The sequence below is a fragment of the Miniopterus natalensis genome, chromosome 11 (assembly GCF_054644295.1).
Source record: "Miniopterus natalensis isolate mMinNat1 chromosome 11, mMinNat1.hap1, whole genome shotgun sequence".
NCBI lineage: Eukaryota > Metazoa > Chordata > Mammalia > Chiroptera > Miniopteridae > Miniopterus > Miniopterus natalensis.
In genome coordinates, this window is record NC_142091.1 from 51,610,474 (window position 1) to 51,635,301 (window position 24,828).

At 45.5% G+C, this 24,828-nt stretch overlaps 1 protein-coding gene, 1 non-coding gene and 1 pseudogene across 2 annotated transcripts; 2 read left to right on the forward strand and 1 right to left on the reverse strand.

Annotated features, from left to right (window-relative positions):
• The first annotated feature begins 7,758 nt into the window (after window positions 1–7,758).
• On the forward strand, window positions 7,759–7,862 carry LOC148092024 (U6 spliceosomal RNA). Its single transcript, XR_015715358.1, has one exon. It is a non-coding gene; the product is annotated as a U6 spliceosomal RNA (small nuclear RNA).
• Window positions 7,863–15,999: 8,137 nt separating this feature from the next.
• On the forward strand, window positions 16,000–24,828 carry LDHA (lactate dehydrogenase A). Its single transcript, XM_016219453.2, has 8 exons — window positions 16,000–16,097; window positions 16,326–16,475; window positions 18,207–18,324; window positions 19,798–19,971; window positions 21,698–21,871; window positions 22,547–22,664; window positions 23,516–23,639; window positions 24,120–24,828. Exons 1-8 carry the CDS (start codon window positions 16,035–16,037, stop codon window positions 24,282–24,284), a joined length of 1,086 nt encoding a protein of 361 aa, XP_016074939.1. The 5' UTR covers window positions 16,000–16,034; the 3' UTR covers window positions 24,285–24,828.
• Window positions 20,885–21,632, reverse strand: LOC107542202 (glutathione S-transferase P pseudogene; annotated as a pseudogene).

The window sequence follows — 24,828 nt, forward strand, 5'->3', positions numbered from 1 at the left end:
CCTAAGCAGAGGGCTTGCAGGAGGCAGCTGATCAGTGATGGCTCTCTCATCATTGATGATTCTCTCTCCCTCTCCCTTTCTCTCTGTGAAATCAATAAAGATATTTTTTAAAAAAGATTAAGTGATAAATATAATGGAGCCTGAAAAAATAAACTGTTGAGGGGAACTGGATAGGCTTCACTGAAGAGGTAACATTTTCGTTATGCCTGGCAGATTGAATAGGGAAAAGAATGATGAAGGTATGAAGGCTTTGAAAGACCCAGTGTGTTAGGGGAACTGTGTGTGTGTTAGGTAGGTTGGAGGGTTGGTGGTGACAAGAGGCTGGGAAAATCAGTTTAAACTAATGGCTTTGTATGTGAAGGTCAGAATTTCAGACCTTACCCATTAGGCATAAGGGATCTCCTTGGAGAAAATTTTGGGCAAATAAGTTTTTTTCTGAAGGTCTTTTGGGGTTTTTTTTGCTTTTTTGTTGTTGTTTAAAAAAGTCTGGCAGTTAGGAAGGCCAAAACCTAGAAGGCTTTTGCAATAATCCAGACTAGAAACGGTACAAATTAGAGTTCTGGCAAATAGAAGGGAACTGAGTAAAGGCATTCCTAAGGTATGTGACTAAGTCTCATAGAGCAGGAAAGACTTAAGGGAGATTTTACCAGAGATAGCTCAATTTTTTTGTCTAGCTTGCATTTGAAATATTTGATCCTCGGAGTGCTTTAAAAATGAACTTTAGCCGCCCTTTAGGCCTGCTGTGCATAGCCCTTTACCTTCCACGCTGTGGAAAATGATAGCCACTGGTGATCGAGGGCTGCTCTAAATCAGCTCTGTATCACGCACCTTTCCTGCTGTATCACTTCATTCTCAGAACAACCAATGCGTCAGGTAGGTGCTACAGATTATTAGTGGTGTAGACATTAAGTAATTTATCCGAATTCACACAGCCAGTAAGTGGCAGAGCTGGAATTGACCCTAAACAGCTAAGCTTCTGTAGCCACTTAAGGATAAGATACTTGTGAGGTCGGAAGCTTTGATTCCCCAGCCTGTGCTCCCATTGCCTAGTTTTATTTCTGATGGTCCTGTCAGTCATTCCTACCTCTGTTTCTATTCTGTGCTTTTATGGCAAAGCACATTTTGAGATTAGTCTGCCTAGAGGATCCCATTAAACTCAGAATGCTGTGAAATGTAATATAGTGAAACTATGTCCTGCCTTAGGAAAGTGTGCATCTCCTGGAAAGCATAAAGTCAGTAGTGCTAGTCCGCTTTAGACTTACACTGCAAGATGAGTAAGGATACCTTGTGATAACCGCAACAGTCTGGAAAACCCAAACAAGGAAAAAAACTTCCAACATGTGTACCTAGAAAGGTAACCTGAAAGTGATTTCCTGTTGCATATACCATCTGGAGCCAACAGGGGCCCTGAGATGGAAAGCTGCTGTCTCCAATGTCATGACTTGCATGGGATTCCTCAGTGCATTACCTCTGCCCTTTCCCAGTTTAGCTTCTTCAAGACTCAGCTGTTCTCCCAGTTCTCACAGCCAGGAGAATCTTAGTTACTTTCAGCTCAAATTGTCCAAAGCTGGAGCATTGCCTAGAACATGGTTCAGGGGTGATCACCCTTAGTTTGTAGTTTCTGTATACTTGCTTGACTGTGTATTGACAGAAAAGACTAGAATTCAAACTTGGTAACCACAGAACCCCAGTTTCACAGTCTTTCACAGAACCAATCCCTAATATATTGGACAAACATGGAATTGCACCTGTTGAGGTGCAGCCAGAGACCCAGCTCCTCCTACCCCTCTAACAATACAGGATAAAAAACTAATACCCTCTCGCCCGGCCGGGCGTGGCTCAGCGGTTGAGCACCGACCTGGGATCCAGGCGATCGGGGTTTGATTCCGGGTCAGGGCACATGCCCCGGTTGTGGGCTCGATCAATGAATCATCATTGATGTTTCTATCTCTGTCGCTCCCTCTCCTTTCCTCTCTCTGAAATCAATAAAGATATATTTTTAAAAAAAAAAAACAACTAATACCCTCTCTGGCCACCTGGCAACCTGCTATGTTTGTTGGGATGGCTGATAACAAGCAGGCTGAAGCTGAAGTATAAGGTAAATTCTGGTTTAATTTTTTTTTTAATTTTAGAGAGAAGAAGAGAGAAACATCAATTGGTTGCCCTGCATATACGCCCTGACCAGGGACTGAATCCACAACCTGGGTATGTGCCCTGACCAGGAATTGAACCCACCACCTTTTGGTGTACAGGACGATGCTCCAATCAACTGAGCCACACTGGCCAGGGCAATTCTGGCTTAAATTTAAAATTTTACTTAACCTGTAGTCATAGAAATAAATAGCAAAATGGTAGATTTAAAGCCAACTTATTAGCAAATACGTTAAATGTAAACAGACTGAACACTAAAAGATTGTCAGATTAGATTAAAAAACAAGATTCAGCTAAATGCGAGTTATAGTCACAAAAATGTCTACACTTACCTCACTGGACCTGCCCTCCCATCAGGTGTCAAATTGAGGTTCACTAGGTGTTAGTGGTCAAAGGCCTTTATTACTCAAATTTATTTCAGGTTCTGGTAGCTAAATGGTGAACAGAGCAGTAAAAAGGGAATGACAAAGATCATTGATCATTAATGTCCATTTTAAAAATTATAGAAGTAGCCCCATCCAGGTGGCTTGGTTGGTTGGAACATCGTCCCGTACACCAAAAGGTTGCAGGTTCCATTCCCGGTCAGGTGCATACCCAGGTTGCAGGTTCGATTCCTGGTCGGGGTGTGTATGGGAGACAACCGATTGATGTTTCTCTCACATTGATGTTTTACTCTCCCTCCCTCTAAAATCAAACATATCCTCGGGTGAGGATTTTAAAAAATTATAAAAGTATATATTTTTTAAGTTTAAGTAGTACTGAAGTATATAAAATAGAAAATGTCTCTGTACCCTTACCCCCAATCTCTATCAAGGTAAAGTTCAGTGCATTTTCTTCTGGACATTTTCTATGCACTTTATTTTTCTAAACAACAACCTGAGATTTTTCTGGCAAAGAGACAACTGTGCACACATCCATGGCCTTTAAGATAAACCTTGACAATGGGGCTCATCTCCATTTGTGGCCCTATCCAATTTTTTGTGAATTTTGCTCCTAGCCATTAGTGTGCTATTTCTGGCACTTGGTGATCCATAGGAACAGGCTATGTTTGGCCTGAATCAATTCCTTGGAAGTTTACCTATACAATCAGATCCTTATCACCCAAGACTCTTTAGACCCACAGATACAAGGAGTAGAGAAAAAATAGAGTGTTCCAATAGGCCTTCCCAGGAAAGCAGATAAAGAATATAAGGCCCTTAATCACCTGTCTCAGAACTGCCCCGGGCACAGCTCCAGCCCAGCCAAGGGACAGCAGGTTGGGAAGCAGGTGGCATCAAGGTCTCTCCTGGCTCATGGGGGCTGTCCCTCTTCTTAGACTGGATTCTTGAGAGCTTCCCAGGAACTAATATTTATTGAGCACCTGCCTGGTGAGGAGCTTTACATTGAAACCTCACATCAACCTAATATAACGGTATTACCCCTGTATCCCTATGATCATGGTAATATCCCTATTAACTCCATGAGGTCAAGTAACTTGCCCAAGTTCTCATAGTGAATAGCAGAGGCAGTAGTCAGGTCCCGGGTGGCGTGAGACCAAGCAGGGAGCCGTAGTAGACCAAGCAGGCCTTCCCCTGAAGACACGTGCCTTGCTCTGCTGCTGTCTGGACGTCTCATAGCTGCCTTTCTTTTCAACCTTTGAAGAGAAGAAGCCACACAAGGGGCAAAAACCAGCCAGTGTGTGGTAATGGCCAGGCAGTGTGGCCCATTTAGGGTAGCCAGAAACATCCATGCACCTTACGTCGTAGATTAGAGACACCATGGAAAACTAGGAAACTGGTAGCCCCTCCCTGACCAGCCCAGCCATGTGTACAACTGACTGTAGAAATAAGTAATAAGGCATTTCCTCTTTAAAAAAAGAAAAAAGTGGACAAAGCAGGTATTATGTGCAGATTTTGGAACAACCCTCACCTAAGGAAGGAGTCAGGCTAGGCCTGGGTGCAAGGCCGAGAATTCCTCAAACCAGTTACCGTCTGAAATAGATGAAACAAGCTGTCAGAACAGTGACCGCAACTTGCCTCTCTCCTCAGCTCATTTCCTGAGAGGAATATGGTTTGTTGAGCAATTCCCCTGTGCCAAGTCATGTTGGCATTAAACCTATTAAGTGGGCACTATTATTTTTTCTATTTCACAGATGCATAAGGCTTAGAAAGTGACTTGCCCACAAACATACAGGCAGTAGGAGCAGAGTCGGGGTTGGAAGCCAAGTCTGTCTGGCTCCCAAACCTGAGTTCCCACTGAGGCCTCTTTCTGAGCGACTAAGTTTGGTGCAGCATAGAGGACTGCAGTGCAGATACAGCCCTGCTGGCTATCCCTCCTTGTCCCTTAGATGTGAAGAGCATCTCTCCAAGTGGCGGCAGCTGAAAGGGGAGGTCTATATTCTGAAAGGCCTGGACAGAAAGATGGAAAGATGGGGTCTCCTTAGAGGGCGTCACTCTGGGCTTTGTGTTCCTCACTCCCTCCACCCCCAAGACTTAACAAAATGTCCCAGAAAGAGGCTAGCAGGAGCTGCCCCAAATGGCTATGCCCCAGGCACATTCCTGCTACTCAGATCAGTGAGAGAGCAGCCTCCATGCAGATGCCTTGTGTAAACTTCATTGATTGTTTTGCTTCATTAGGGTAGTGAGAGTCAGTGAGAGTCTGAGGCTCTGGCAGAGAGCCCTCTTCAGCAAGGTCTAGCAATTTCCTGGAGAATCTACTGAGAGGAACTCCCCCTTGTCCCTGCTATCAGGGGCAGTAGCTACTCCTGGTCTCCAAGCAGGGAGCCTGCCCAGATGCCACCTGGATTTCAGGAAGCCTGGCTACATCTGGCTGTGTGACTCTGGGCAAGTGCCTTTATCTCCCTAAGACTCAGTTCCTGTTCCTGTAAAATGGGGATAATGATGGGTAGTTGTGAGAATTAAATCAGATAGTGCAGGAGTGCTGGGTACATATTAACTATTCAGTAAACATGGGAGTGATGATTATTGCACTTCGCACGAAGTCTGGACCCACAAAGTTTGGTGTCCCAGCACTGACTGAGAAGCACCCTTCAGCAATCACTAATCATTTCAAAATAGCTCAAATCTTTGGTTTGCCCTTTGGCCAAGTGAGAGTGGTGATTACAGAGATGTCCACAGCATTGATTACCAAAACTCCTTTCCTCTCTAATCCACTTCCATCAGTCTACAGAAGTTGGGGGCATCTCTTTTCAAATTTCCCACCCCCACTACCTCCACAATTACCTTGAGATGTTTTCTCTTCCTCTTTATTATGTAGATTAACAGCGTGTAGACCAAAATCCTCCCCACCGACCATCCCACTTAGTCTTCCCCCACCAGGTATTCTTTTTTTTTTTTTTTGAGAGAGAGAAACATCGACCTGTTCATCCACTTATTTATGCATTCATTGGTTGCTTCCTGTATGTGCCCTGTCTGGGATCAAACCTGTGACCTTGGTGTATTGAACGATGCTCTAACCAAATGAGCTACCTGGCCAGGGCCCCACCAGGTATTCTTGATTCTGCATTGCAAAAGCTCAAAGAACAAACTTGAGCAAAGACCAAACTCCCCATAGAGATTGGGAAAGAAGTCAAACGGTGGGGGGAAATACCCTAGGAAATAGAAAAGGCTGTGACCCCTGACCTGGTGCAATATTTTTACAATTGATTTCAGGCTCACTCCTGTTCTCTTCTGCCAAGGCCAGATGCTGTTGTTGGAAGCAGAGCTGTGCACAGAGAGCTGAGAAGGCGGGAGGATCCAGGAGCAGTTCCACTTTGCATTCTGATTTGCATTTCTCCTGGAAACAGAGTCTCCCTGAAGAGACCTCCCAGTTCTTGAGATTGTGACAGTGAGGTCAGCTCCATCCCTGTTCCTGGGGTGCCCTGGCAGCCCCCTGCCTCCCTCAGGAGAACCCACAAGAGTGCAGGTCTGTCTACCCTGTGGCTCTGGAGTCCTTGACTCCACATTGATAAACACCCCCACCCTGGCTGAGAGCATGTCAGCTCCTCAACTGCCCCAGGGGTTATTTTATGGGCTGGGGGGTGGTGAGGAACTGAGATTATTGCATAATCCATTGCAATCGATCTCCCAAACAACCCTTCCACCCCCCACCCCCACCAGGGAGAGCAAAGTCTAAAGCCAACTAACATACTGGAATTTTCAACTTTCACCTATTGCCCTGAGGAGGGTTTAGCACTGGAGCCCCACAAACCTGTCCCCACAATCAACTCCATGTGGGAGGGAGGGGACAGCCTCCAAAGGAAGGCCTTCCCAGCCTGCCCCATTTCAGGACCTTTCTCAAAGCACTGCTGGGTCTGAAGTCTTCTTCCCTGGGCCATTCCCAAGCTTCAGGGATGACAGTGGAGTGTGATGGGCCTGCAGCCCTCCTTGAGTCTGCAAGGGAGCCCTGCCAAGGGTACTGGCTCTGGATCATTGCCCAAGGCAGGAAGTTTTGGCCCCTGGTTACCATGGAGATGCTGGCACAGCCTGTGCCCATCTGTGGTTGACAGGCAGCCTCCTTTAGGAAAGAAGGAGAATGCTGGTTGCTTGAGAACCAGTTGAGCTTGGGGGTGAGGGGTAATCTGTGACATCATGAGCCTGTCCCTGAAGGGGCTGGAGGGAGGGAGAGGCTGGGAGCTCTGGGAGAACAGCACTCCGCTGAGGTGGCCTCCTGCCAATCCTGTAGCTTTAATGGCCGGGGTATGGCCTCTGGCAGGGTGAGGCCTCACTGCCAAGCTGCCAACCCCAGCAAGGCTGTTAGAAGAGGCTCTGACACAGTGGAAAAACCCCAGGAGTCAGGGCCAGAAGTGAGAGCCACGCCCAGAGGAAACAGTCCAGGCTGGTCGAGAAGGCATCTGGTGCAGAGGAGAAAGCACTAGACTGATTGGGAGGTTCCAGTCCCTTAGTCACCAGCTCTGAAACATTAAGGTAGTCAAGAGCACTCTCCTTCTCCGAGCCCTAGTTCCCCACTGTGAGAATAATTGCCCTGTGGACTGAGTTGCTGAGAGCCGCCCCCAAGCCCCCCTCTGGGAGTGTTAGCAGGTGTGAGGGGCAGGTGGTCCCCCTCTGAGTCAGTGGGTAAAGAAGGGCCAAGGCTGTGAGGGCCTCCCCTAGGCTTTCACCCCTCCTGTGGCTGAAACTGGAGGATGAGCTAAGTTAAAGTGTCCTTTGAGAGGGCCTGACGCTGCAAGTGTGTTTGTGCAAAGGGCAGAGCTTGGCCCTACATACGCATGGCTGTGCAAGGCTGGTGGAGTGAGTGCCAGCAACAGAGAGGCTGACCCAATAGGGCCCTGGAGCAGCCCCGTGGGCAGATGAGCTGCCCAGACTTTCCTGCAGCCCTGGGCTCGGGGTTAGGGGATATCCAGCACTTTTGCCCTTTGATATCCAGGGAGCAAAGGGCTACCTGCTTTCCAAGCTATGAAGCACCTCGGGAAGGACAGACAGGCAGAGTGGTGTAGGGGAAGGAAACTAGTCTGGGGGTTTGAAAGCCACCTGGCTACTTTCCAGCTGTGTGGCCTGAGGCAATCACACTTTCCGAGGTTTGGTAGTCTTGTCAGTAAAAGGAGGTAAAAATTCCTGCTCTGCTTTCCTCTCCTGGTTGAAGTGGAAATGCCATGAAAGAGTGGAAATGGTACTTGCTTCGGCAGCACATACACTAAAATTGGAATGATGCTGAGATTAGCATAGCCCCTGCACAAGGATGACTTGCAAATTCTTGAGGTGTTCCATATTTTTTAAAGGGGGTCAAATATATAATGACAAAAGATTTTACTTTGGCCCTGGCTGGTGTGGCTCAGTCGGCTGTGTGCCATCCAGTGCACCAAAAGGTTGCTGGCTTGATTTCTGATCAAGACACATGCTGGGGTTGCAGGCTCAGTCCCTGGTGGGGGGCGTGCAGGAGCCGATCAATGCTTCTCTCTCTCCCATTCTCTGCTTCTCTCTCTCTCTAGAAATCAATAAAAAGCTCTGGCCAGTTTGGCTCAGTGGTTAGAGCATCAGCCCATGGACTGAAGGGAGTTGGGTTCAATTCCGTACCTCTGTTGCAGACTCAATCCCTGGCCCTAGTCAGGGCCTGTGCAGGAGGCAGCCAATCGGTGTGTCTCCCTCACATCAATGTTTCTCTCTCTCCCTCTCTCTCTCTCTCCCTTCCACTCTCTCTGAAAAGCAATGGAAAAAAATATCCTCGGGTGAGGATTTAAAAAAAAAAAATCAATAAAAAAACAACAAAAAAACAAAAAACGATTTGACTTTGGGTGGTGGGCAAATAATGCAATATACAGGTGATGTATCATAGAATTGTACACTTGAAACCTATGTAATTTTATTAACCAATGTCACCCTAATAAAAAATGAATAGATATGAAAGCCACCCTAAGCTATGCACAAATGAAGAACCCAGTGAGCTTTATCTAACTGCAGGGGGAGCCTTCTCCATGTCTGCACCTGCCCCACCACAGCCTGAGATTCTGCTTGGGTTACAGGGGACCCTTCCTTTGCTCCTCTTAACAGAATCCCAGGCTCCCCTTCTGGTGCCCTAGAAAATCAGGTGGGGCCACCTTGTCACTTGTGCTTTGTGAGGAGTGACTCTGTACAGCAGTTTAAACAAAAACCCAGGGCCCATCCGCCCTCATTTCTGAGAGTGCTCTGCAGTCAGCAGCGGCACAGCTAAGACCTCCATTCCTTTCCCCACCCAGCCCCAGGAAATGACAGTCTCCTCTGGCTGTATTCCCACTATAATAGCTTTGATCCTCTTGGAATTTTATAGGAAATTACCCTTTTTTTTTTTTTTTTGAGCTAGACTTAGAATGTAAGTCCCCGTTTTTTAAGGTTTAAAGGTTTAAAACTATCTACACAGGAATGAGAGAGATGGGTTTCTGTTATCAGTAATCTGTTTTCAAAGCCTCAAGAGAGTGTTTTTATAAATAAATTCAACACCCACCAGGGCCTTGAGAATTTGGGATCCAGTTTGGAACTAACCTAGGAGAATGCTAGGGATTTCCTGTTACCATGGGCGGGGCTGGTTCCCTCCTTGACTGTTTGTCTGGACCCCAGGAGCAGCCCTAATCATTTTCCAAAATGGGGGCAGCGCCAGTTTTGCCTGGAGTCCCCCGAGCTATTGTAAAAACTGAAGGGGGGTGTGTGTAGGCTTGACTCACTCAGAGCCTCTCTGATGGTAGAACTCAAAGACAGAGACCCTCTGATGTTTGCAGTTGAGGATGCTGAGGCTACAGAGGGAATGTGACCTCCACAATGTCACCTAGAGGTCTGTGACAAAGCCAGAGCAAGAACCCAGGTTTCCTGACCCTCAGGTCAGTGTCTCTGCTCCCCTAGGCTGCTCACTCATCTTTGCTAAGCTACTATGCTTGTTGCTGTCCTTGTCACCTAAGGTGTCAGAGGGAAAGGCTGTCACAGCTCCTACAGTCCTCTTCTGTTGTGACTAGGTAAGGGACACTTTCTGTTATACTGCGGATTGTCTGTCTTGGAGGGGCATTGGGACTCCCTCTGCAGCACTGATTTTGGGCACCCTCTGTTTGCAAGCGACTTATGTTCTGGTGACAGTCTTTGCCTTGGAACCTGTCAATGTGATGAAAAGCTTGAGGCCTAACTCCCTGGTAGAGAAGTATGGAGCCAAAGGGGCACAGCTCTTCTTCCTTTCCTGGGGTAGGAAGTGGCTAGAAGAGTACCTTCGTGCGTTTGGATTGCTCTAACAAAATGCCACAGGCTGGATAGCTAATAAACAATGGGAACTCACTTCTCATAGTTCTGGCGGCTGGGAAGTCCAAGACCAAGGCGCAGGCAGGTGTCCGGTGAGGGCCCACTTCCAAGTTCATAGGTGGTGATCTTTCTGTTGTGTCTTCACATGGCAGAAGAGGTGAGGAATCTCTCTGGGGCCTCTTTGATAAGGTCCCTAACCCCATTCATTGAAGTTCCACCCTCATGACCTGATCACCTCCTAAAATGGCCTCACCTCTGAAACCATCAAACTGGGAATTAGGTTTCATCATATGAATTTGAGGGGATACAAACATTTAGTCTATAGCAAAGGGAATCTAGAGTTTCTGAGGTGGATTCTGTTAGGGGGTCAGGTGAGGAATGAACTCTGGAGGCAGCGACAATCCAAGACAAAAAGGGAAACAGAGGCAGTATCTAGTACCTGAGGGTAAGCCCAGCCTGGAGGAGGGGTGGGGGAAGGGGAGCAGATGGGGAAGGCACCCAGGAGAACTTGAGGAGTGGGGTGGAGTCTTTGGCTTCCACTTGAATCATGTGAGAGATGGATGGGGTTGGGAGGATGACAGTGCCACCTCTAATACCCAGGGGAGGCGCCTGCTCTCTCGCCAGAGAGAGGAACCTCTGCTTTGGCACGTACACACAGGCCCTGCTGGTCAGGGAAGGAAACCATGAGGCCATCTGCATCCTGGGCCATGCAACTCAGGAAAGCCATCAGCTTTGCAACCAGGAAAAAGGTGAAAACATGAGGCTGGCAGTGAGTGTTCAAAGGGGCTGCGGAACTGGTGGGTTGTGCAGAGAGGTGTATGTGCTATGCCCATGTGGTCGGAGCTGTGTACGTTCTGAGCTTCTTGTCGTGTATTATTAAAAACAAGGTGACCTCTTCTCCCACGACCTCTCAACCACCTTGCTTTCACCCTATCTCTCCCCACTCTCCAAAAACATCAGTGACTTCCACTGCCACCAAAAACCAAAACCTCCGAATTTCTTATCCTGGCATTTAAAGCTAAAGACTCACCAGACACATCTTAAATTTCCTGCCTCCGTGCGTTTCCTCACGCTGTGCTCTCCGCTTTCTCAACATCTGATCTTCATTAATGAAAATCTTTTTCTAGGCTGAGCTCAGATGCTACGTCTTCCAAGAAGCCTCCTCTGGTATTCCCAGCCAAGGACCTCTCTCTCCTCTGAATACTAGAGCAATTTTTCTACCTCTTTTGTGGCAGTGTCACATTCTGTCTTGCATTTTAACTATCGAGGGGGATGCTGTTGGTGTCCCCAAGATTAAATGGCAAGTCTTTGAAGGCTTATTAATTTGTCTTACTCATTTTTTTATCTCCGGCGCCTAGCACAGTGCTATTCACATAGCAGGCACATAACTCTAAATACATTTATTAAACAAATAAATGTATATGCTGTGGATATGGAGACAAATGAGAAAGTTTCTGTCTATTAGCAGCTTACAGTCTCATGTGAGAAAGATATGCCTAGCAATAAGAATTAATTTAGCCCTAGCCAGTTTGGCTCAGTAGCTACAGCGCTGGCCCTCGGACTGAAGGGTCCGGAGTTCAATTCCGGCCAAAGGCACGGACCTCGGTTGCAGGCTCAATCCCTGGTCCGGGTGTGTGTGGGAGGCAACCAATCGATGTGTTTCTCTCACAACAATGTCTCTCTCCCCCGCCCCGGGAAAAAATATCCTCGAGTGAGGATTAAAAAAAAGAATTAATTTAATATAAAGCCCAAGGAATAGTACTTGACCTATGAAGATATAGGGTTTGGGTGGGCGGAGGGGGAAAACATTCAGGTTGAAGGAACTGCCTACGTGGACATACATGGCACATTTTGGCAACCTGGTAAGTAGCATTGAGACTGGCATATAGGAAGCATAAAGCAAACAGGAGATGAGGCCAGAAAGGGCATTTGGGCACTGGATCATGGAGGGCCTTGTGGGCCTGTCCAAGGAATTTGGATTTTATTCTGTAATAAAATGGAATGAGGAGCCATTGAATGTTCTTGAGGGGGAGTGTGACATACACTTAGTGAGTGGAGAAATGAGTCAGCGCTGTGTTTTGGGTGGACAGCATTCTTTGGCCAGATCCATTTTAGGAAAATCTTGTGTTGAGTGCTGAGTAGGACCTATTCTCTGAGGCGAGGGATACCCTGGTCAAACCACCTCTTTGTGAGATTTTCTCTTTTAAAGAGGCCACCCCCAAAGAACACTTAGGTTGAGAAGTCTGTTTTGCCCTCTGAAACAGTGTTTCCTGACCAGTTTTCCATGGGTCCCTCCCTCTGCTTTGGCTTTAGTACAGAAATTTTTCTGTTTGGATTGTATTAGTCAGAGTTCTTCAGAGAAACTGTGTGTGTGTGTGTGTGTGTAATGACATTAATGTCAAGAATTGGCTCATGCGATGATTATGGAGGCTGAGAAGTCCCATGATCTATCGTCTGTAATCTGGAGACTAAGGAAAGCAGGTAGTATAAATTCCCACCTGGTGATGGGAAAAGATCAATTTCTTAGTTCAAGAAGATAGGCCGAGATACCTACCGATACCTATTGCTTCTCATTGAAAACTGAACTTTTGAACCTGGGACTGGCTTGAGCCCCTCTACATAATTTCACCTTTGTGGAGTGGGGGTTAAGGAATGGGGGAGGGACAACATCCTATACAGAAAAAATCATAGGCTTTGGAGTGAAGTCAGTCTGGGGTTAAAGTACCCGCTGAAATCACTTATTAGTTGTATGACCTTGGCAAAGTCATTAATCTCTCTTAGCTTCAGTTTCCTTATCTGAAAAAAAGGGGGGAATAATTATGCCTATTACAAACAATTAAAGTGAAGATGAGCATCGAGATTGCCTAGCTTGCTGCCTGACACATAGGAAGAGGTGCTCAGTAAGTGGTACTTATTTTATTCATATTTGCAGAGTTAAATAGAGGCTATTGTTCTGCATAAGAAAAGGGAAGCTGTACTTGGAGTAAGCTGTTGTTTTGTGCCTTAATTTAGGGGACAGGAAACTCCTTGCCTAGATTATCTTCAGAGGTCATCCCAGAGCCCTTCTGGTGAGGGTTCCTATCTGTTTCCTTAGCCTAACTTCCACCCTCGGAGCTCTGCCCTCCTCTTCTCAGCAGCTGTGGTCATCTTTGGTAGACAGGCAGGCAGGGGCCCAGCCCTAACCGATTGAGGGTACTGTTGCAAACACTAGGGAACCAGAGACACTGTTGCAATCTGCCCTGACCTGAGGAACCCTGTGGAGAACCTGGGGTGACCCTCAGCCCTGACAGCTGCGTGTTTTAGGGGCGAGCCTAGGTTTCTGGGTCTTCTAGAGTGATGGGAAAATTGTTAGGACGTGCTAGAGAGGTGCCCTGCTTTTCTAGAGCTGAGGTTAGAGTTTTCCCTTCAAAACCAAGAAACCCACAGTTATGGGTCTTTCTTGGAGCTGAGTGCTAAAGTGATGCCCCAGGTGCAGTGAAGAAGCACACTCATTTATGCCCTTGAGACTCGCTGTCAGATAGGAGAGCAGAGCACACACCTCTAAGGCAAGAGGGTTTGACGCATGCGCAGACCAGAGAGGTGGAAGCTGCTAGGAGGGAGGTACCAACGCTCTGGGCGTGTGGGGTGCGGAGGTTAGGGGGAGTACCCGGAGACTGGTGGTTCAAAGAAGAGATGAAGGAGCAAGGCAGGCCAGGCAAAAGGAACCAGCCTGAGCAAAGGCTTGGAGTGGAGGTAAAAATAACATAGGTTTATAAAAACCAAAAACAACCCTGACTGTTCTTGGGTGTGGCTGGAATGCTAGGTGCTTGGAAGGTTTAGCAGAAGGGGAAAAGTAGCGTCAAGTTTTGGAGACCGTTCCACTTAGGTGAGGACAGACTGACCCTGTGCTAGGAATTTTTTTTCAACAAATAGTTGTTGGGTAACTATTTCGTGCCAGATGTTCTGGGCATTGGGAAATAGCGGTGAACATTCAAATCAAGCCTTCTCTGAGGGTAATCTCCACATTTTACAAAAGAAGAAATTGAGGGCCAGCTGGTGGCTCCTCAGGGGCCTTTGTGGACCGAGGGCAGAGTGGCTCTGGGCCGGTCCTCATAGGTGCCAGCGCACGTGGGTGGGCCCCCTTGTCCCCAGTCTAGCTGCGCGCGCCACCCGGGCCTCTCCACTGCCCCGCCCATCTGGGAGCCAGCCCTCAGCTCGACCCACACGTGGGATCCCGCACGTCCGCCCCGCTTCCCCCTGACGTCAGCCCCACTGTTCCATTTAAGGCCCCTCCCGTGCGAGGCTCCAAGTATCGGAGCCGCTGCCACCGAGTCCGCATCCTCGCCGCGCGCCACCGACGCCCGCCTGCCGCACACTCCCGGTACTGTAGGGCCCGGCGCGCTCTGCGCCGCATGGGGCGGGCGAGCGAGCTGTCCCGGGCCTCTTTGGCCCGGCGCTACCTGTTACTCCCTGGGGATTTAGGTGCTACTTCCCGGGAGCATAGTCGGGAGACCTGTCGGTGGCCCCCGCCCGGCATGGGCGTGGATCCCGCCGCGCTCTGCTTTTGCTCTAAGTGAGCACTGTGGCCTCTGGGCTGCCTGGGAACCGAGGAGGTGGCCGCACCTAACCTCGGGCGGAAACTCCAAGTTGATGCAGGACAAGGAGATGACGGGTCTAAAAGGTGGGGGCATACCTCTGGGCTGGAACTTGGCAAACGGCGCTGAACTCGAGGTCCGATTCTCGGACCCCATGGAACCGGAAAAGACTTAGCAGCCTGGGCGGGTTCCTGGAAGCCGGAAAGCCGCTGAGCACCACCTTCCCAGGTGGCATTTTAGCCCTAGGGCTCTCGAGAGGTGGGCTCTCTGGGAGCCGCCGCTGCCTGTAGATTATAGGGCGCTCTTTGCGCCAATTACATTTATTAAGTAGCTACTGATGTATCTGTCGGGCGCTATGCTAAGCACGGTGCATACAAAGATGAGCTGGAAGGGTGTCTCAGCCCTTCCGCCTTTCAGACGGTCTATTGAGAGGAGAATCATCCGGAACCGTCCCCTTCTTTTGACAAATGGGGGAACCTAAAGCTGAGAGAGAGTTGGGGCATCTCTAAGGTCACAGTGGGTGACAGAGTTGGGGAGTAGACCCTCTTTCTGCAGAGCTCCTCTCCCACACGTGTCCCCCCATTGAAGGGAGCGCTGGAGTCCAGGGCTTGGTTTGGTGAAGCCAGGAGGTCTCTGCTGGAAGAATTCCTCCCTTCTCCCTGCCAGGCAGCAGAAATCTTACTAAGCTGTCTAGAAATAGCAGTGATTTGTAAGGAGAGACCCGATCCCAGCTTGGCGACCCTGGGCTGCTTGCCTGTAAGCCCTCTCGGATATTTTTGCACTTTGGGACGCTGTCAAAACTAGATCCAGTGAATGCAGTGCTGGGTCGGATTAACAGAGTCCAAGGTGCGTTCCCTCTCCAGCTCTGGATATGGGGGTTCCATCAAGTATTAACCCTAGGATTCCTGGCCTCAGGCCTCTTAACGCTATTTCTGCACTTCCTGTACTGACAAAATTTCCTCATACCGGGCCCCTCGCCTTTGCAACAAAGATCACAGCAGAAGCCACACCAGGCACCTCCGTCCGGGTTGGTTTAGAGTCTCTGGTATTGGGATTTAAAGTCTGGCTCTGGCCGTGCGCCAGGCCCAGGAGGCTGCCAGCCGGGCTTCACGCGCTTCTCGCGTGCTCCCGAGCACTAGCTAAGTCTAAAGCCTGACTCCGAGCTGGCGCCCTCTGACCCCAAGGGCAGGATAGTTCCTAATCTTTTCTGATCGCGGGCGGGGCCGGTGCCCACCTCTCAACAGGCAGCAGCCCCTAGACCACGCCGGTCCCCTCCCAGCAGCTCTGAAATGCGGGGCGCCCCGGAGTAGCGGGAGGGTGGTGGGGGAGGGGGCAGCCGCTAACCTTCCGGGTTTGGGCGGGTGATAGAGCCCGAGGGCTCCGCGGGACCCAGAGGTTGGTCTGGTCCCCTCCCCTTCGGGGGCGGGGAAAGGAGCGCGCATGAGCAGAGCCCGCGGCCGCCGCGCCGCGCCGCTTGGGGGAGGCAGTTAGTGGCACTTTTCGCAGCACCTCCGGCCTTGACTCGAGGGCCTTGGCAGGAGCCGGGTGACTGCAGTAGACGGCGCGTAGTGATCTTGTTTAAGGAAAGGCCTGCCCAGCTTGGGGTCAATAAAGCAAGATGAGTGAGCAGGCAGGAGGCTATACTTACACCCAGACGTCGATATTATTTTTCCATGCGAAGGTGAGGGTCCTCACACCAAGGTCCTAGCCAGACCCGACTCTGGCCTTAGGCCTTTCAACTCCCCTTTGACTATCTTTAGGGTTTTTCCCCCTTCCCCTTTTTAGGCATCCCTGTGATTTTTAGGGGCAAGTACCTCAAACAGAAGTGCAATAAGCTTTTCCAGAACGTGTTTTGGTTAGTAAGTGTTAAAGAGGGTGCAATGACAGCGCATGTTTTCCCCCCCCATAGATTCCTTTTGGTTCTAAGTCCGGTATGGCAACTCTCAAGGACCAGCTGATTGTGAATCTCCTTAAGGAAGAGCAAAGCCCCCAAAATAAGATTACAGTCGTTGGGGTTGGTGCTGTTGGCATGGCTTGTGCCATCAGTATCTTAATGAAGGTAAGTGAGAGTCTATCACTCTGAAAGCCAAGGATACCAACCCCACCCATCCCTTCACTCCCTCCCTAATAATTGCATTATAACAACGTATATACAAATATTGAGGTTCATACACCCTTTCAAAGAACTTATGCTGTACCAAAAGGGTATTGGAACTAAAAACCAAAAAACCAAAGGTTATTAGGCTGGCAACGCAGTTTCTTAAATTCATTGTGCTGTATTAACATGCATACGTTGCCTACAAATGAAAGAGTCCCTGCCTTTAAATAAGCTAAAGTTATTTTAAAGTAATTTTTGAAGGGAAATGGTATATATACTATGGTAAAATGAAAATCACACTGATGTGGGAAATCTATTTTGTCAGCAAAGGGGATGGATGCTTTAAAATTTTTTACTATTTACTATTTTAATATTTTATTTAAAAATTTTTTAATTTAATTTTTTATTTTTATTCTTTTGAAAAGTCTTGCTCCCATGCAAATCCCCATTGGCCCCCTCCCTGGATAGCAATTTTGGGACCTGTTATGGAGGCTAAACTTTAATTAGAAAAAAACTTGTGAATGAATAAAGAACACTTTTTACAGTAGTCAAGCCTGGTTTATATAAAACAGAAATTGAGGCAGCTTACAATATTAAAATATTTTTAAGTTCAGATTTGGAGTTCCTAGTAAGAGTGATTGAGTGGCAGACACACAATGCAATATACAGATCATGAATCATAGAAATGTACACTTGAGACCTATATGATCTTATTAACCAATGTCACCCCAATAAATTTAATATAAATAAATACAGAGTGAAATGATGAATTCTGGGTTCTGAACAGAAAAGGATTGAAGTGAGAAGGGACTGAAAGCAGAAATGAGCTATCCAGAGGTTGCAGAGCAACACAGTTGCTTTGTGTTCTTAGGAAAGGCCAGTTTACCAACTCTTATTCCTTCCCCCACTGAATCAGAAATTGATACCATCGGTTTTTCCTACACCACCTGTGGTCTTTTTCAGTGATGCTCTCTATTTAGGTGTGGGTAAGAGTATCTGCTAGGCCACTCATTACACTATAGATGATTTGGGGGTAGATCTGCAGCTCAGCCAGTACAACCTCTTTGGTTATGACAGTCCACATCTCATTTGTATTAAAACTATTGTTGGTGCTCCTGGTCTGAGATGCACCTAACAACTTTTATAGGTTGAACTGAAAGGATATTTTTCACTAATATTTTGAAATGCACAAATCTATGTGTGTAAAATTGTTATAGTTCATTAATATATGGAAACATATAACCAGGGAATGATCTGGAATATCACTTTTTAATTTCAAGTCTTAATACTGGTCAATATGACCTATTTAGTGAATAACAACCTAAAATCAGTATGTAAAACTGAATTTGAAAGAGTAACTGGATCACTTTTACATAATTGGAGATTATTCTAACTACTACTAATCCAGTGTTCTGTTTTCATGTATGGGTGGTGGAGCCCTTGCAGAGATTACTCCAGTGAGGAGAGAGGGTTGGAGAGAGGGTCAGTGCTTCTTCCTATGTATGGGACATCTGTGAGTCAGCTTCTAAGTGGGGGCCTGCTCCTGTGTGAGAAATATGGAAATTTTGCAGGCCCAACTAAAAATTTGGAAGTTTGAATTTTTTTAAATTTTTTTTGTAGTTGAAAATGTTTTATTTTTAAGATGTTACCTTTGGAAGCAATTTTGACTTAACTAAAAATTTTGTCTTTTAGGACTTGGCAGATGAACTTGCTCTTGTTGATGTCATGGAAGACAAATTAAAGGGCGAGATGATGGATCTCCAACATGGCAGCCTTTTCCTTAGAACACCAAAAATTGTCTCTGGCAAAGGTTAATTTCAACAAGTTTATATTGTAGTCCCTGCTAGACTTAATTCCTTATCAGGCTCAAAATCCTATCTCTTCCAACACTTCTTTTTTATACAGGATAAGAGAGCCTTGGAACAATTTTGCCTCCTTACCTACTAATATAGAAATTTCAATTTCAAATGGTTTAAATGGAAATTCAACTTGTCAATAATATAGAAAGTATCTGAATTAGAATGTAATTTGTAAAGCTCCATAGGTCCATGTTTAACCACACTGCTTCAAATATTTAAATTAAATATATTTCCTTTCCCTACTTCCTTTTGCACACTAACATAATGTTGAGAATAGGGTAATAGAACCTGTTCAGCCTGCTCTTGGCTTGACCCTTTTTCACTTAATGAGCACCCACTAGCAGACCTGGTCATGGACTCAAATAGTATCTGCCTTGTCACTTGAAAATCATTGACCACTTATCTGATAGGTGACTCTCTTCATTATCTTCATCCCTGGCTTAACTGTCCTGTGCCACAGGGATCAAGAAGCAAGGTGTACTTGACAAGTGTAAAGCTGCTTCTGCTTTATTTATTAATTTAATTTTTTATTTTTGTTTTAAAATATTACAGATGTCCCTTTTTCTCCTCATTGACCCATTCCTCCCTTCCCACGTCCCTCCACAGTCTGTCTCCACACCATTGTCTGTGTCCTTGGGTTGTGCATGTATGCATATAAGTTCTTTGGTTAATCTCTCCCCCTCCACTCACCTGCCCTCCTCCATCCCTTTGAGATTTGTCAGTCTGATCCATACTTCCAAGTCACTGAATCTATTCTGTTCATCAGTTTATTAACATAACTTGGAGTGGTTCTGTTTCCCTGATCATTGACAATTATTTCCACTTTTCCATGCTGGAAGACACCCACACAAGAGTAGGTGGTGCCAAGATCAATGCCAATTGCAGGTCCCTTAGACATGGTTGCTTGAGTGTATGCCCAGCTTGTACAGACCCGACCAGAACAGAAACCCTCGCATTCAATGAGCTGTCTCTGCTTTTTTTTTTTTTTTTTTTTTAAAAAGGCTTGTTCCTGGGCTGATATGACCACAATTAAGTTTAAATTTAAGTAGAAACAGGAGTGTGGAAGATCATGCACTTTGAGCTCAGGTGGACAAAAATTTGGCAATGTACGTCATTTGATATGAGAATCAAATAAGTTTTATTCCTTCCAGCTCTCCCCAGTAGTAGTTGTATAAAGTCACAATGTGACTAAAACCAAAATACAAAGGAGGCATTGATGTACTCTTCCTCCATGTACAGGGCACAGTGATAAAACTCCAAAAACTAAAGGAGAGGAGTCTGGGGGTATTAGACACATTTTTCTGCCACATACACAAACCATATAGGACTATCCCCCAAAAAAAGTTTATGGAAAAAACTGTTGCTGGCTAGGTAATGGAGGTCTCTTAAAGGCCTTAACCTGATTATTGTTTTCCTTTGTCTAGACTACAGTGTGACTGCAAACTCCAAGCTGGTTATTATCACAGCTGGCGCCCGTCAACAAGAGGGAGAAAGCCGTCTTAATTTGGTCCAGCGTAACGTGAACATCTTTAAATTCATCATTCCTAATGTTGTAAAATACAGTCCCAACTGCAAATTGCTTGTTGTTTCCAATCCAGGTGAGGTTTTTAATTGTATAAAAATAGATGAGCTAGAGTAAAACTGAGAGTATGTATTATATTCTGTATACACATATTTATTTCTCATCTTTCACTTTCCTCCTGGGAGTGGATTTGTGTTTTTTGTAAAATAGTTAAGTTTAAAACATGAAAGGTAATAGGATACACCTTTCTGAATGTAGTTGGAACTTTAAAATTAGTTACTTGTGCAAGAAGATCTCGGATAAGGGGTAAGTTTGTGGATAATGTGTATTCTCTTGAGGCAGTTTATTTTCATTAAACTACATTTCTTGAATACTTAATAGTTTTGCTATATTATACATATTACAAAGGTTTAAAAATATTAACAAAGCCCTGGCCAGTTTTTGTGTGTTTTTTTTTAAATATGTCTTTATTGATTTCAGAGAGAGGAAGGGGGAGAGAGGGATAGAAACACTGACGATGAGAGAGCCATTGATCGGCTGCTTCCTGCATACCCCCTACTGGGGATCGAGCCCATAACCTGGGTATGTGCCCTGACCCGGAATCAAACTGAGATCTCCTGGATCATAAGTTGATGCTCAATAGCTGAGCCATGCTGGCTGGGCAGCCCTGACTAATTTTGCTCAGTGGCTAGAGTATTAGCTTTTAGACCAAAGGGTCATGGGTTCAATTCCTGGTCAAGGGCATGTACCTCTGTTGCATGCTCTTTCCCCAGCCTGGGTCAGGGCACGTGCAAGAGGCAACCAATCAATGTGTCTTCCTCACATTGATGTTTCTCTCTCTCTCCCTCCTCCCTCCACGCTCTCTAAAACATACACACACACACACACACACACACACACACACACACACACACACACACACATTGGCCATGATCATTATCAAGATCCATATAGAGCCATGTATCTTTTTTCTCTCTCTCTTGAAAATTTTATTTGTCCTTAGGAAAGGGAGGCAGGCAGTCTCTGCCACCTGCTGAGGGTGTCACAACCCTCACTTTCCCATGGCCATTGGTGGGGAGGTTCATGTGCTGGGGCGAGGCCAGGAAGGCCTTGAGCTTGGGCTAGGCACTGAGGTGAGCCAGGAAGGCCAAGAGCAGGGGGAAGGAGTCCAGGCAGCGGGTGGCCAGGACCTACTGAAGCAGCAGCAAGTCTGGCAGGTTGTTGTCTGCAAAGATCATCATGTTACACACAGTGAAGGCCTGGCCCCCTGGTTCTGGGACAGGTCTCAAAAGACTTCAGGTGCCTAGGCAGCTCCTTCACATAGTCCTCCTTGCCTGCACCAAAGTTGGTGTAGATGAGGGTGATGTATTTGCAGTAAGATCCTCCATGCTGTCATTCACCGTACCTACCAGGGTTGCAACCCAAAAGCCCTTCCCATACAGCCCAAGGGGAGCAGCTCAGGTGTTGCAGGATGTCATTGGACTGGTACAGAGTTCCGACCTAGAACTTGGGAGCTGCCCCTACAGAGAGGAGGCCTTGAGCGAGCCCTGTAGCAGGTCCCCTTGGTCACCACCTCCACTTTCCAGCTCTGGTGCTGGTCAGTCAGCAGCATGCGGTGGCCTTGCAGCACCCTTCAACAGAGAAGTAGATGATGGTGGAGGTATAGACAAAGGTGGTGGCGGCGGTGGGTGTGGTGGCGGCACCGGCAGCAGCAGACTGCAGGCGAGCCTCCACCATGTATCTTGAATAGCCAATCATCTAATGATTCACCCAGTATCTTTGCCTAAATGTTTTCTTCATAGTGGACATCTTGACCTATGTGGCTTGGAAGATAAGCGGCTTTCCCAAAAACCGTGTTATTGGAAGTGGTTGCAATCTGGATTCAGCCCGGTTCCGTTACCTAATGGGGGAGAGGCTGGGAGTTCACCCATTAAGTTGTCATGGGTGGGTCCTTGGGGAACATGGAGACTCTAGTGGTAAGTATAACTTATTTTCTATTTTTGTTTTCAAAAAGATGTGTAAAAAATTGGCAGTTTTATTAAATCAGAGCCTAAATCAGATATCCCTCCAAGGTAGAATGATTTCCAGAAATCTACTTTTGGTATAATTATATGCTAAGAATTGTTAAGATTTTAGCCATCCTCTGTGACATTTATCTGGCATACAGGATGGGGAATGAAATTTTACTTCTTACCATGGACACATTAAATAAGATAGTAGTTCTTAGGATGAGCTCAATCTTTTAATATCATAGCTGTTTATGCTTGACTTGCACTGTTTGGCCCTGAACAGGTCAGCCAAGTCAAATGGAGAGGATGAAAAAATTCTATTATCACAGTTGAAAGGTATAATTTTTGCAGAGTTCTCAGTTCCTTAGGCCAAGATAATCCCCTTATGATTTTATACTATCTTTATATTTCAAATATATATGGATTAAGCATCCCAATAGGTTAGGAAAGTAGATTAGAATATTGCAGAAATTCTTAGTTTTATACAATCTAAACAAAGGAAAATCTAAAAGTAAGGGCATTGGTAGTCGAGTATCTACCAAAAAGGGGTACTCCTCCCCAGATAAAAGAGAATAAGGGTCAGAACTACTAGTCTGCTGGCTGGTGCATGGAAATAAATGTATTTTGTACTATTTCTTTTAGTGCCTGTATGGAGTGGAGTGAATGTTGCAGGTGTCTCCCTAAAGAATCTGCACCCTGATTTGGGCACTGATGCAGATAAGGAACAGTGGAAGCAAGTTCACAAACAGGTGGTTGACAGGTAATATGTCTCATAATTTGGCCACAGAGAAGGTTAAATTTGATTATTTTTATTTAAAAGATTAAAAGTTTAATAGCATTTGTATTTGAGTACTTTTTGTTAGACAGAGAACTTATTTTCTAAAGCCTTGCTAGAGATCATACTATAAAAAGAGGTAAAGATATTAAAAACTATAGACATTAATGCTACAGTCTATCTTTTGCCATAATTCCCAATTTATATTATGATAAATCTTTCTGGGCTTATATTATAAACTACTGAGATACAACAAGTTAGATTAAGTCTACCCTATTTGAGATTCAGTCTTTACTTCAACAGCATATATGGTTCATTCATTTCGGAATAAGACATTTTAAATCCAGGTTCCTTTTATAGTCTTCATGAGTAGAAGCACAGCTAGTTTTTTATTCAAATGATTATACAGTTTTAAGTAATGCCTAGATTCATAATGGTATTAAAAGTGTAAATACTTATTAACTATTTGTAAAATAGGGAAGTTTTCAACTTGGTGACATTATTTAACCTAAAAAATCATGGGATCATGTGTGGACCTCAAGTCTATAGAACTGAATAATGAATCATGATTAGTCTAGGCAAGGCGCTCTTATTTGTATTCATTTAGTTAAATAAAACCTGTGAACACACTACCCAACCCAAGAAACATTGACAGTAGCTATCAACTATTTGTAGTGTTTGTTGGGTCAGAATTACTAGTCTGTTGGTGCAAGTTTGTGGCATTACTCACTATGAAGCACATGTTCAGTGAAAGCTTTGTATTTTTTTTGTTTGTTTCTCCTACCTTACTTTTTCCTGACCTTCCCTGTCATTCCCTACCCTTCCCTACCCTACAGTGCTTATGAGGTGATCAAACTTAAAGGCTACACATCCTGGGCCATTGGCCTATCTGTGGCAGATTTAGCAGAAAGTATGATGAAGAATCTTAGGCGGGTGCATCCAATTTCCACCATGATTAAGGTAGGTCTATGTAGTGATATGTTGTCCTTAACTGCCATTATTTCCTGTTTTTTTAAAAAGATTTCTTCTAAGAAAGCAATTAGATTAATGCAATTCCTCAGTCATTGACTTAAGAAATTAATGTGCCTGCAACTTTCTTTTTTGAAAAACATGGTTGAGCCTTAGGATTAATGTCCACTAGCACTGTGTTCAGCACATAGATACTTTATAACTTGTTGACTAAAAAACTATTCAATTATGTTGAGATGGGTGGAAAACTATAAAAGAAACAGATTTTCTTCCTTTGGGAAAAATGGAAATCACACTCAAGGTAGAGTTACCAAAGTGTTACACAATAAAAATTGGAAAGTACTGTGGATAATAGCAATAGTTTAGATTTTTTTAGAATGGAAATCTTTTTTAAAACATTTTTTAATTTAAATCTTGGGAGACCCCAGAATGCATAGAAAAAACATAAAATATTTTTCATTTTGTATTCAGGGTCTCTATGGAATAAAAGAAGACGTCTTCCTTAGTGTTCCTTGCATCTTGGGACAGAATGGAATCTCAGATGTTGTGAAGGTGACTCTGACACCTGAGGAAGAGGCCCGTTTGAAGAAGAGTGCAGATACACTTTGGGGGATCCAGAAAGAGCTGCAGTTTTAAAGTCTTCTAATGTCATACACCCTCACTGTCTAGGCTACAGCAGGATTTTAGCTGGAGATGTGCATATTGTCCTTTTTATCCGATCTGTGACTAAAACATCAGTTTCCTAAAGATAGAAATAGTAATGGCTCATAAAACCCTGCATTTGCATCCTGATGCCGGATGGTATTTACCTTGTGTGGTCCTAAACTGGTTAGTATGAAATAGTTCCACCTCCTGAAAGGCACCACTGCCAATGTTGCGCACATTACAGTTGCCCTTCAAACTAGATGTGTATTCACTGTGTTATATAACTGTGGTTTCTTCATTGAACATGCTGAGTCCAACTTTTTTTCTCTAATCAGTCACATCCTGGGATCCAGTGTAAATGCAATATTGAATGTCTTGTGCATAACTGTTCCAAGAGATCTTATTCTGTGTAACATATGTATCAGATTAGTGTACACTGCCATATAATGTAAAGAGAAAAGTCTACATATAAATAATACAGCCAACTATCCAAGTGTCATACCAACTAAAATGCCAAATAAACCTTGAACAGTGA